A 12,483-nucleotide genomic window follows, 5' to 3' on the forward strand; every position below is an offset into this window, starting at 1 on the left:
TTGTGAGAAGCTTCATACCCAAGACAAAAGCATACAAAGAAAACTCATTTCTCTAATAGAAAAGAGAAGTACCAGAAATATTTATTATCAGCAACACACACAACTGTCAGTGGACATTTTTTTCCCTGTGCACTGAACTGGCATTAAAACAATAAAAATGCTACTGAAAACCCTCAGGGAGCATGACACATTTTCCTGAATGTAATGGATAAACGAATATGAAGCAACAGCGGGACAGGCAGAGGGGGTTGAGACAGACAGGTCACAGAAACTCCACAAAACAACTTCTTTGCAGACACACAGATTCATAAGGGCTTGGCTTGGCGCTGTGCATTGTCCGAGCTGGGCTGTAAGAATAAGGCCTGAAGATGGCAGTTTGATCTCTTGGGCCTCAGAGAAACCTAAAAGCGTAGAGTTTAGAAGTACCATATCTGGAACTACAACTCTGTAGCAGAAGAAAATTGCCCAGACTCTTTGTACAACACGGGCAGGGCACTATCCTCAGTTCAAAGGGAAAAACAAATCTCTCTCTCAGAACCTTTCAGTGTATCCTTTGTTACATCCATACAGAGGAAACATGCAGCATTTGGGAGGTTTTTTTTTTTTTTAATGGTACCATCCCCCTGTATGGTCTGCAGAAGATGAAATTTCACTCAAAGGGCAGACCTGACCAGCTGAACTACTTCCACAGAAGATGATACAAGGATGAGCAGAAGTAAAATCCTGGTTCACAGTAACGTAGCTCCTATCCTCCAACAGCATATCATACATACTAATACTAAAGGCATCCAATCACCCACAAAGAGACTGTTCAGGAGGTAGTAGTTATGATAAAATGCTATTTGGACTGCTTTTCTGCAACAGGGACAAAGCTGTACACCTCTCAGACCCACATGCTTGTCTCACTAGACCCCGAAGCTCTACCTGAAGGCATCCCCTTCTCTACCTATTTTTCTCATCTCATCTGACCCTCCCTTTTCACTACACTGTGATGCTGGATCTAATTCAGCTGTAAAACCCGCACGCCCTGCCCGCCCAGCTAATTCTTTGCCATCTGTAAGCACTAGCCTCAAGCAGACACATTAAAACTGACAGTTTGTCTGGCAAAGCTCCACTCCTCTCCCAGGATCTGCAACACGAGAGTCCAATAGTTCGAGGCTGTTGGAACAGGAAGAAACCTCCAGGAAGTGAAGTTTTTAATACCAATGGTGCAGAAGGAAGCTGCCTTCTCTCAGGAATATATATTGTCCAAGCTGACTCCATGAGATTGAGGGCAGAAAGAACCATTCTTAAAACACCATCTCTCTGCAGCTAAGTCTCACTAATACTACAGAGGGCAACCAGCAGACAACAATACCGCCCACCATCCTCTTCCCCATGGCACTAGGGCAGTTCCTCCCCACAGTTATCAGCCAGTTCTGAATGGCAAATGCAACGGAGGCAGTCACTGTTAACACACACGAGTGCACAGAGGTGACCTTCCTGGGCCTGCCCTGGCCAGGGCTGAGGAGGGGCTTCAGCCACTCAGAAAGCGTCCTTGATGTTCTTCAGCTGCCGCACTGCCAAGTCCACGGGGAGACTGAAGCGCAGGTTGCTGAGGCGGCTGAGGAGGTTGAGGGCTCCTTCGAAGCCTGTCTGGGCCATGTAGCTCCAAGGTTGGTAGTGAGCCTGGATCAGGGCCCCGGACTTGCAGAGGAGATTGAGCCAGGAAACTAGGCGCTGCTCGTTGAGTGCCAAGCACACAAGGGCCTTCAGCTCCGAGTCTGCACTGCGCTTGAATGGGTCATGCTCTGACAAGACCGTGTGGATGGCCGACAGGAGGCTCTGCTTTGGGGTGACGGGGCCCCCATGCATTACGGGGAGAGCAAAGGACTGGGAGAGTTTACGAGCTGGGGACTCCACAAAGGCACGGCCGTTCTTGGACTGGTAATACTTCACAAAGAGCTCCCAGGGATGCATGGGCTGAGGGGAGGAGTTCAGCACTGGCAGAAGACAGGCGATGGGGGCCAGGACCAGGCTCATCCCAGGGGACGGGGCGTAGAGGCCATGGGCCAGCAGGTCACGCACAGCAATCGTCAGCTCCTTGCGCACAGCAAGTGTCAGGTCATCCCACTTGCACAAGTTCTGCACCCCTGAGAAGCTGATGCCATGCTCTCCGAGTTGGGACTTCTGGGCCAGCTGTCTCACACAGGCCACAGCCATTTCCAGCTTCTTCACCAAAGGTGCATATTCCATATCCGCTTTGTGCTTCTGCCACAGATGGCGAGGGATCTGCCCAGCCGCACAGCCAAACTGGCTCACAGCAAAGATCTGCAGTACAGCAAGCATGCGTCGCATAAGATGCAGTCCTGTCTCTCGCATCCTCTGAGCGTCTTCAGGGCTCACTGCATTATGAAAGAGGGGAAAAAAAGAACATTCCTCAGAAGAGCCAACCTCATTGAAACAAGGCCATCCACACGCAGTCCCTAATCGTGGACACACACGGTGATATGGGCGGACTAGTACAGGATACCACTATGACATTGCTCCTGTGTTCTGAACTTGGGGCCTTCTTCCAAATATGTTCTGTTTCAGCCCATTCCAATCAGTGCTGACCATCTGTATAATGGAGGTCCCTATGTGAAATGGCATATGGAACAAATGGAAAAATTTCCAAAAGAAGATAGAACTTTAATTTGGTACTTGCTCTCAGCTGCTAGGACATTGTATGCGCAGTTGTGGAAGCAAGAAAAAATACCAGAGAAATGGGATTGGATTGTGAAAGTTTTATCGTGGAGCGAGATGGATAAACTAACAAGAATCTTAAGAGACTATGATTTGGAAGTGTTTAAAAGGGAGTGGAAGAAATTTAGATGTTATGTAGAGAAAGAATGGAATGTAAAAAGACATTGGACAATTTTTTAATAATGATTAAGTATTAGAAAAAGGTAGAATATGAATTTGGATTTTTATAGTTAAGGGTACCTTTATAAGTTAACTTTAAGCATATAACTTCGGTGGGAGTCTAGTAATGGAGGGAGGGGGGATTAGAAAATATCATATGGGTTAGAGATAGAGACGATATAAATGGATATTGTTACCATATGTTATCAATAAAATTGTTTAAGACCTATGTGAAATGGCATATGGAAACCTGCAGATCTGTCCATAGGGATATTAAGAAGCTTTTGCTGGAATGCTCCTCCTCAGTCATTTTCAGTCAATCACTGGATGCACATGGAGAACTCCAAGACCCTAGAGCTCCTTTAAACAGAAGGGCTAGGGAAGTTTCTGAAGTGGCTTCTTATCTCTCTCACAAGAGGTGGTAGGTGCATTCCTGTGGTGTCTTTTCAGGGCAGGAGGGGCCAATGTCACTCGCACAGTCTACGGTAAAGTGACAGAGTGGCAAGACGACATTATCCTGCCTGCAGTAATGGGGTAAGCAACAGCAACCCACTTTGACTTCACACTGTGGGGGCTGCTGGTGGCAAGGAAATCGAAAGAAGAATATCACTTGCAAGCTAGCGGTACAGACGGCAGGAGAAGGGTGAGGGTGATGGAAATCAGAAGGACCCATCCCATCTAGCAGAAGATGAAAAGAGGAGAATGAAGCTTCAGAATTGAACTGAAGGCAAGGACTCAGGTAGCTCCTTCACTCCTCTTTCCATGTCTGGAGGTAAAGGCCAGCATCTATCATCTATCTATGCGTATTTTTACACACACAGAGACATATATAGAAACTAGATAATCACACTCCACCACAACTAGCAAACTTGGGGTTTAACACTCAACAGCGACATCTGATGCCAACAATATTTGCAGCCAAGGTCAAGAAGGGGAAGGTGTGAAGTGTTTAGTTGCTCTGATGCTAAAGAACTTCATGTCACCTACAAAGCTGATGCTGGTGATTAGATGTACTGACCTTCAAGCACCATTCAACCAAAAGGAGCCCACAATAATGCAACTGCTGGAAGGAAACAATGAGAGAGCCCTACCTTTGTTGTTCCTGCCAGGCTCCTGAGTGCCTGGCTTGCAGGTGTCTTTTCCAGCCTTCCCAACGGAGCACTCGCAATGCGGACCTGCGGGTTTGCCTGGGCTGCTGCCTTCTTCTGCATAACCAAAAGTCACAAAATGAAGGGAAGTCACAACTTCAAGTTCAAGTTAGCCTTTATTAGCACAAAAAAATTCAAAGTCACGGCTTGCCATCTCCAGCTGCATCTTGGCAAAGACTCTCCATATTAAGGACACTTTTTACATGGGTCAAGAAATCTGGGCTAGATATAGACATACAAGAACTCGTAGGCATTTGATGAAATTGCTGAGCAGACAGGTTAAAACGGATAAAAGGAAGTACTTCTTCACCCAATGGGTGATTAACATGTGGAACTCACTGCCACAGGAGGTGGTGGCGGCCACAAGCATGGCCACCTTCAAGAGGGGTTTAGATAAAAATATGGAACAGAGGTCCATCAGTGGCTATTAGCCACAGTGTGTGTGTATATAAAAAAAAATTTGCCACTGTGTGACACAGAGTGTTGGACTGGATGGGCCATTGGCCTGATCTAACATGGCTTCTCTTATGTTCTTATGTGACACAGAGTGTTGGACTGGATGGGCCATTGGCCTGATCCAACATGGCTTCTCTTATGTTCTTATGTGACACAGAGTGTTGGACTGGATGGGCCACTGGCCTGATCCAACATGGCTTCTCTTATGTTCTTATGTGACACAGAGTGTTGGACTGGATGGGCCATTGGCCTGATCCAACGTGGCTTCTCTTATGTTCTTATGTGACACAGAGTGTTGGACTGGATGGGCCACTGGCCTGATCCAACATGGCTTCTCTTATGTTCTTATGTGACACAGAGTGTTGGACTGGATGGGCCATTGGCCTGATCCAACATGGCTTCTCTTATGTTCTTATGTTCTTAGACATACCTTTCTTATATGCTGTTTTCTCACATCAGTGCATCTCCATGTTCAGTGAAACCTACAAGAATGTTACAAAGCTCTACTATGATTTTTACAGAAGTATTAATTCCCATGATAAGGAGGCATGCTGAGAGAGGCCTACACAGTGGTAATAACTGCATCAAAGAAATCTGGAAGCATCAACAGCCGGTCTTAACTGCTGGCCCCAGATCTGACCGGGCCAAGGTCACCGCAGCCCATCTGATGTCATGCAGAACTCTGGAGATGGGCCTCTAAAGTGCAGTGCAATCTAAGGGAATATCTACCATCTCCTTCTCCAGGGCCATGCTTTGGGTAGATCATCTGTGTCATACTGTGCTTGGGAAAAGCTCTTCCAAGAAGATGCTTCCTGTTTCCCGTCTGCCTATCTCTTTGTCCAGAGCCACCTTCTGTGTTCCCTTGCCCTAAGCTTGCCACCACCACCAGTTCTGGAGACCTGCCACCTCCTCTTCCTTTCCCAGCATTTCCAGGTAGTCAGGCTTGGTGCCCCATCTGCTTGGCTAGAAAAGGCTAAGATGCGCTGGAAGAGGTGCCTTGCATGACTGGTGCTGAAAGGAAGGGCAGAGGGGACAGCAGCTCACATGGTGAAAGCCAGCTAATGATAGAGGGGGGGGGAGAGAAGAGAGAGAGAGAAAGAGAAGCCTTGTGGCTGAGTCAGATGTCAGGAAAGGACCCTTGCAAAGGTGACAATACACAAAGATTGGGCAGGACAGAAAACTCCTTTTACTCATCTTTCAGAAAGCAAGAACAAATTTCTTAACATATTATTGAAACAATAATATGTGAGGGACGGTGGCTCAGTGGTAGAGCATCTGCTTGGGAAGCAGAAGGTCCCAGGTTCAATCCCTGGCATCTCCAAAAAGGGTCCAGACAAGTAGGCATGAAAATCCTCAGCTTGAGACCCTGGAGAGCAGGGGAGGGATGGTGGCTCAGTGGTAGAGCATCTGCTTGGGAAGCAGAAGATCCCAGGTTCAATCCCTGGCATCTCCAAAAAGGGTCCAGACAAGTAGGCATGAAAATCCTCAGCTTGAGACCCTGGAGAGCAGGGGAGGGATGGTGGCTCAGTGGTAGAGCATCTGCTTGGGAAGCAGAAGATCCCAGGTTCAATCCCTGGCATCTCCAAAAAGGGTCCAGACAAGTAGGCATGAAAATCCTCAGCTTGAGACCCTGGAGAGCAGGGGAGGGATGGTGGCTCAGTGGTAGAGCATCTGCTTGGGAAGCAGAAGATCCCAGGTTCAATCCCTGGCATCTCCAAAAAGGGTCCAGACAAGTAGGCATGAAAATCCTCAGCTTGAGACCCTGGAGAGCTGCTGCCAGTCTGAGAAGACAATAATGACTTTGATGGACTGAGGGTCTGATTCAGTATAAGGCAGCTTCATATGTTCATATGTTCAATGTTTGTGAACGAGGTCTCACTGCCCAACATCAACCACCTAGAGAGCTCAGCCTGTCAGCACGGTGCTCCTGCATTCTCTAAATGCCCACCGTCAGGGCCTTCTCCTATTCCTCAACACGCTGCTGCCGACATGCAGAAGACATGTCTCTACTGACCTTGGATGAAATTGATAAACATTTCAAGGTCCCGGATCTGGGTTTTCAGCTGCTCGACGAGCTGCTCTTTCACACGCGCTGGGTTGACAATTTGCGCCACAGCAACATCCACCTGCTGACGTAGCTCTTCTGGGGACAGCGAGGCGATGTCCTCACTCAAGTTCATGTCTAACTTCTTGATCAGCTCCTCTATGATCACCTGCAAAGCCACACAAGAAACAAGCTGCGAGTGGCATTCCTGATGAATTACCAGCTTTTTCGGCTGGAAAGACACATCCATGAGCAAGCCTGTGCAGTTCCAAGCCTCACCTGCTGTCTTTCCATGACCATGGACTGGGGCAACGCATCATAGCTGCCTTCCTGGTAGGCAAATGTTTCCAAGTCATCCAGTTGGGCCTTCAGCTCCAAGATGAGCTCTCGCTGCTTCTCTTTCTGAGCTTCTAGCTGTCCCTGCTTCTCATGCTCACTCTGGAAAAAAAGGAGAGAACATCTCATAACACCACTCTCTGGAAGTGAAAGCAAGGCTCCAACAGACATTTTGATTCATTTCACCATTATCCAACAGCTGAAGAAATAATGGCTTTATTGTTGCGTACCTCCACTCAACTGTGCATCAAAACAATATCAGCTCTGCAAGCTAAGGCTCTGAACTCTCCAAAGGAGTGGGGTTTAGAAATGTACACACAAAAACCAGTTAGAATGCGAGACTAGGATCTGGGAGACCCAGCAAGATATTTCTTCTAGCTTGCTAGACGTTTGCTGGGTGACCTTGGGCCAGTCACACACTCTCAGCCTTATGTACCTCACAGGACTGTCAGCAGGATAAAACGGAGAAGGGGAGAGGTTTGTGAGCTGCTTTGGGTCCTCACTGGATAGAAAAGTGGAGTATATATATTTTTAAGTGTACATGGCTCAGGGTGTGCAAATCCGCTTAAAATATGTACCGTCTGCTAACCACAGAGTCAAAACAAATAAACCACTGCAGCCTCCAAAATTCCCTGATTCCCTTAGTCATCTGGAGATCTTCAGGGTCACCCTTTCCAACTAATGTTCAAATGCATTTTTGTGATTATTTATAAATGTGAAGCATGAATAATGAAGAGAGAAATTCCAGTGAGTCTGAGTTAAAAGTAAATAAATTGTTATTTCTCCTTTGTGTTGGGACAAAACCGTTGACTAGAAGCTAAAGTCCACCTTGACAGCATGACGTAAGCTAGACGAGCCTGGCTTCTGCACATGTGCGTAGAAATTCTGCCCATCTCAACCACATCCTTTCTTATGTATCCTTAGCCCAAAAGAGAGGCTGAGAACTGACATGATGCCCAACTTCAATCAGGGGTTGCGACCTTTTTGAGCCCGTGGGTACCTTTGCAATCACAAAACAGCTGCCACAAAAACCTCAGAGAGTGAGGTCATGCACAACTCTAATAAGTAACTCACCAATTTCCCACAGATATCTACTTAATGGGATGCCTTTTAAAATTAACCAACAGTGTAAAATATTTTCTGACATATAGACAGTTTACCATCAAGCAGACAGTGAAGATCTTATCAGGGTCTACACTGTCATTTACTGTCAAGGTCTTGCCAGGGGTGGCTTCACCGCTGTGGAACATCTTGCCTTGATTTCTCCAGCTGTTTTATCTTGTTGGCCTCCTTCTTGTAGACAGTGAAGACCTTATGCTGTGGAGGCAGCCGCTGCTGAAGCAACATTTTAAAAATTCGCTAAACCAATCAAATTTCCAATGGCCAATTAGAAGTCTGTTGGGTCAGAAGCCTTGCCCCCGTGATGAACAGCAGCAATATGCATGCTAAGGACCACTGAGTGACAGTTGATAGAACTCACTCTCATTGGTGGACTGCTTCAAACTGTCAAAGGAGCGTGGCAGGCAGTTGAAAAAGTCAGTTAGGGAGCTGAAGAGAGTTCAAGACTGACTGGAGAAGAGAGCAAAGCTCTTTTGGGGATGCTCTCAAGAATCATAGAAGGGACCTCCAGGGTCATCTAGTCCAACCCCCCTGCACAATGCAGGAAACTCACAAATACCTCCCCCTAAATACACAGGATCTTCATTGCTGGGAGATGGCCATCTAGCCTCTATTTAAAAACCTCCAAGGAAGGAGAACCCACCACCTCCCGAGGAAGCCTCTTCCACTGAGGAATCACTCTCACTGTCAGGAAGTTCTTCCTAATGTTGAGACAGAAACTCTTCTGATTTAATTTCAACCTACTGGTTCTGGTCCTACCTTCTGGGGCTACAGAAAACAATTCCACACCATCCTCTATATGACAGCCCTTCAAGTACTTGAAGATGGTGATCCTATCACCTCTCAGTCGCCTCCTCTCCAAGCTAAACATCCCCAACTCCTTTAACCTTTCCTCATAGGACTTGGTCTCCAGACCCCTCACCATCTTCATCACCCTCCTTTGGACCCGTTCCAGCTTGTCTACTTAAAATGTGGTGCCCAAAACTGAACACAATACTCCAGGTGAAGTCTTACCACGGTAGAGTAAAGTGATACCATCAATTCACGTGATCTGGACACTATACTTCTGTTGATAAAGCCCAAAATTGCATTTGCCTTTTTAGCACCACATCACACCGTTGACTCATGTTCAGCATATGGTCCACTAAGACCCCTAGATGCCTTAGCACATCCTACTGCTAAGACAAGTCTCCCCCGTCCTATAACAATGCATTGGATTTTTCCTACCTAAATGCAGAACTTTACATTTATCCCTGTTAAAATTCATTTTAGCCCAGTTTTCCAGCCTCTCAATGTTATCCTGTATCCTGTTTCTGTCTTCTACTGTATTTGCAACCCCTCCCAATTTAGTATCATCTGCAAATTTAATAAGCATTCTCTCTATTCCTTCATCCAAATCATTGATAAAGATGATGAACAAAACAGGTCCCAGGACAGATCCTTGAGGCACTCCACTTGCCATTCCTCTCCAAGAAGATGAGGAACCATTCACAAGCACTCTTTGGGTGCAATCTGTCAACCAGTTACAGACCCACTTAAAGGGAACAGGATCCAAACCACATTTTACCAACTTGTCAACAAGGATAGTACGTGGAACCTTATCAAAAGCCTTACTGAAATCAAGATAAACAATGTCTACAGCATTCGCCCGATCCAGCAAGGTAGTCACTTTCTCAAAAAAAAAAAGAGATCAGGTTAGTCTGACGTGACTTGTTCTTGAGAAAGCCATGCTGGCACTTTGTTATCACAGCCCCAGGGAGGCTGCCACATGGCAATCTATGTATCTGTCCAGCAATCCCCAAGGGCCACATAAGTGACCTCGGAACGGAGGTTCCCCACCCCTGTTCTATTACAACAACAAGGACTAATAGAAAAGCATACACTACCCCTTAGAAAGGCCTCCTGGAATCGTGGAGACAGAACAACACTGCAACAGCAGCATCTCTTGGACTGGTGCCACAGCGAGGTCACCCACCAGGCGCAACTGGTGAATCATTTCTACTCCCGCCCCCCTGCCTATCATATGAACATATGGACAGATGAAGCTGCCTTATACTGAATCAGACCCTTGGTCCATCAAAGTCAGTATTGTCTACTCAGACTGGCAGCGGCTCTCCAGGGTCTCAAGCTGAGGTTTTTCACTCCTACTTGCCTGGACCCTTTTTACTTGGAGATGCTGGGGATTGAACCTGGGACCTTCTGCTTACCAAGCAGATGCTCTATCACTGAGCCGCCGTCCCTCCCTCTAAATGTAAGACAAGGTACCAGAGATATGAACTTTACATATGAAGCTGCCTTCTACTGAATCAGACCTTTGGTCCATCAAAGTCAGTATTGTCTATTCAGTCTGGCAGCGGCTCTCCAGGGTCTCCAGCTGAGGTTTTTCACACCTATTTGCCTGGACCCTTTTTTGGAGATGCCAGGGATTGAACCTGGGACCTTCTGCTTAAGAAGAGGCTCTACCACTGAGCCACCGTCCCTCCCCAACATATGAAGCTGCCTTCTACTGAATCAGACCCTTGGTCCATCAAAGTCAGTATTGTCTTCTCAGACTGGCAGCGGCTCTCCAGGGTCTCAAGCTGAGGTTCTTCACACCTATTTGCCTGGACCCTTTTTTGGAGATGCCAGGGATTGAACCTGGGACCTCCTGCTTCCCAAGCAGATGCTCTACCCCTGAGCCACCGTCCCTCCTCCTATCAACACGAGAGGTTCTGCGGCTCCCTCGCACTTCTTCCGCGGAGAAGCACAACGCCTGGCCCCGCCATGCCGCTTGGGAGTGCTCCCCAGGCCTTGCCCCTCACAACAGCCCTGCAGGGTGGGCGAGCCCATGGCAGAGGAAGCCCAGCCCAGGGGCCTCTCACCTCGCGCTCGCCGCCGAAGCCAGACCCGGGGCAGCCGCGGAAAGCAAACTCTTCGAGCTCCCGCAGGAGCCGCTGCTGCTGGGCTGGGCCGGCGCGCGCCACTTGGCGGAGGCGGAACTGGACCTGGGCGAAGTGCGAGGCCAGCGCCAGGAGCGCCGAGTGGAGGCGCCGCCGCTCCGCCCGCAGCGACCGCGGGGAGCCCGGCTCGTCCGCCTCGACCTCCGCCCCGGCCCCGGCCTCGGCCACGGCGCCCACCGGCGCCCACCGCTCGCCCGGCTCCGCCGCCGCCGCCGCCGCCTCCTTCTCCATGGCCGTGGCCATCGCCGCCGCCGGAAGCTGCTCTCGCGACACTGCGCAAGGTAGCGGGCACGCTGCGACGTCACTTCCGGTCCATTCCTCAAAAGGGGCCGCGGGAAACAAGTGGAAAAGCGGAAGTAAAGTCTGTATTTATGACTCTGATTGGCCCGCTTTCGCACCTTCAACTCCCCTCCGCCTCCGCCAGGATTTCAATAGATAACTTCGGGTTACTGCAAAGAAATATTTATTTATTTGTTTTATTTTGTTTGATTTATATCTTAATTCTGGGAGTGTAGGAAGTGTTCAATAAGCATAATGTTTTATTTAAAACCTGTCAAGCATCGATATTTCCCAATAATCAGCCTTTTGATGATGTCTGCTCTGTAGCTATGGAGATGATATGTAACTTGATGGTGAGTTTGGGGTGACTCACTGACTCAAGGCAAAAATCCAGGAGGATCCATGCTGGGGGATGATGTAGGTGCCACAAAATGACGGGTGCCTGATTTTTGTGTGTGATGCTGCCTACAGATTTTGCCCTGATCTACAATCAGCTGGTGGTTTTATTTTGTCACACTGTACAAATCATAGGAATTCCTGAGGCTTCGTTTTAAATCGCTAAGGTCAGCCTTTCCCCCGCCTATTCTCTAGAACAGGGGTGGCCAACCGTGGGTAAAGTATGAGTCACATAAAATAAACAGCAGACGGTTGAAAGCTGCAAAACATGCACATCAGATGTCTGAGAGCCACAAGACAGGACAGGAAGGAAGGAAAATAGATGGGGAAGGAGAGGTGGAAAGAAAGCAACTTTAATTTTAAATCCATTCTCCAAGCTGCTGCTGGGTTGGAGAAGTGATTTAAAGAGACAAATGCCTTCTCAATGGGGTTGGCGGGGGCGCCGCACAACAAGTGTGAAAGAGCCACAGTTTGGCCACCTCTGCTCTAGAACCTCTAGATTAGACTCTAGTTTAATCTAGGTTTAATTGCCCCATGGCGCAGAGTGGTAAAGCAGCAGCACTGCAGTCCTAAGCTCTGCTCACGACCTGAGTTCGATCCCGGCGGAAGCTGGATTCAGGTAGTCGGCCCAAGGTTGACTCAGCCTTCCATCCTTCCGAGGTGGGTAACAGCTTGCTGGGAGGAAAGCGTAGAGGACTGGGGAAGGCAATGGCAAACCACCCTGTAAAAAAGTCTGCCGTGAAAACGCTGTGAAAGCAACGTCATCCCAGAGTCGCAAGGGACTGGTGCTTGTCCAAGGGACCTTTCCTTTCCTGGGTTGGCGGAGACGCCCTTTCTGAAGTTGGCCCCATCCCCGCTGGGCCGGCAAGAGCTGCTATGCTGG

The 12,483-nt window shown here is 48.3% G+C and overlaps 1 protein-coding gene across 1 annotated transcript; it reads right to left on the reverse strand.

The window, feature by feature from the left end:
* Window positions 1-47: 47 nt before the first annotated feature.
* Window positions 48-12,136, reverse strand: RUNDC1 (RUN domain containing 1). Its single transcript, XM_060255272.1, is given in 7 exon segments — window positions 48-2,384; window positions 3,975-4,088; window positions 6,502-6,700; window positions 6,811-6,969; window positions 10,848-11,098; window positions 11,101-11,243; window positions 12,132-12,136. Coding segments are annotated over 7 exon segments (1,731 nt in total). The 3' UTR covers window positions 48-1,524.
* Window positions 12,137-12,483: the final 347 nt, after the last annotated feature.

This window comes from Heteronotia binoei, chromosome 15, assembly GCF_032191835.1.
Source record: "Heteronotia binoei isolate CCM8104 ecotype False Entrance Well chromosome 15, APGP_CSIRO_Hbin_v1, whole genome shotgun sequence".
Lineage (NCBI taxonomy): Eukaryota > Metazoa > Chordata > Lepidosauria > Squamata > Gekkonidae > Heteronotia > Heteronotia binoei.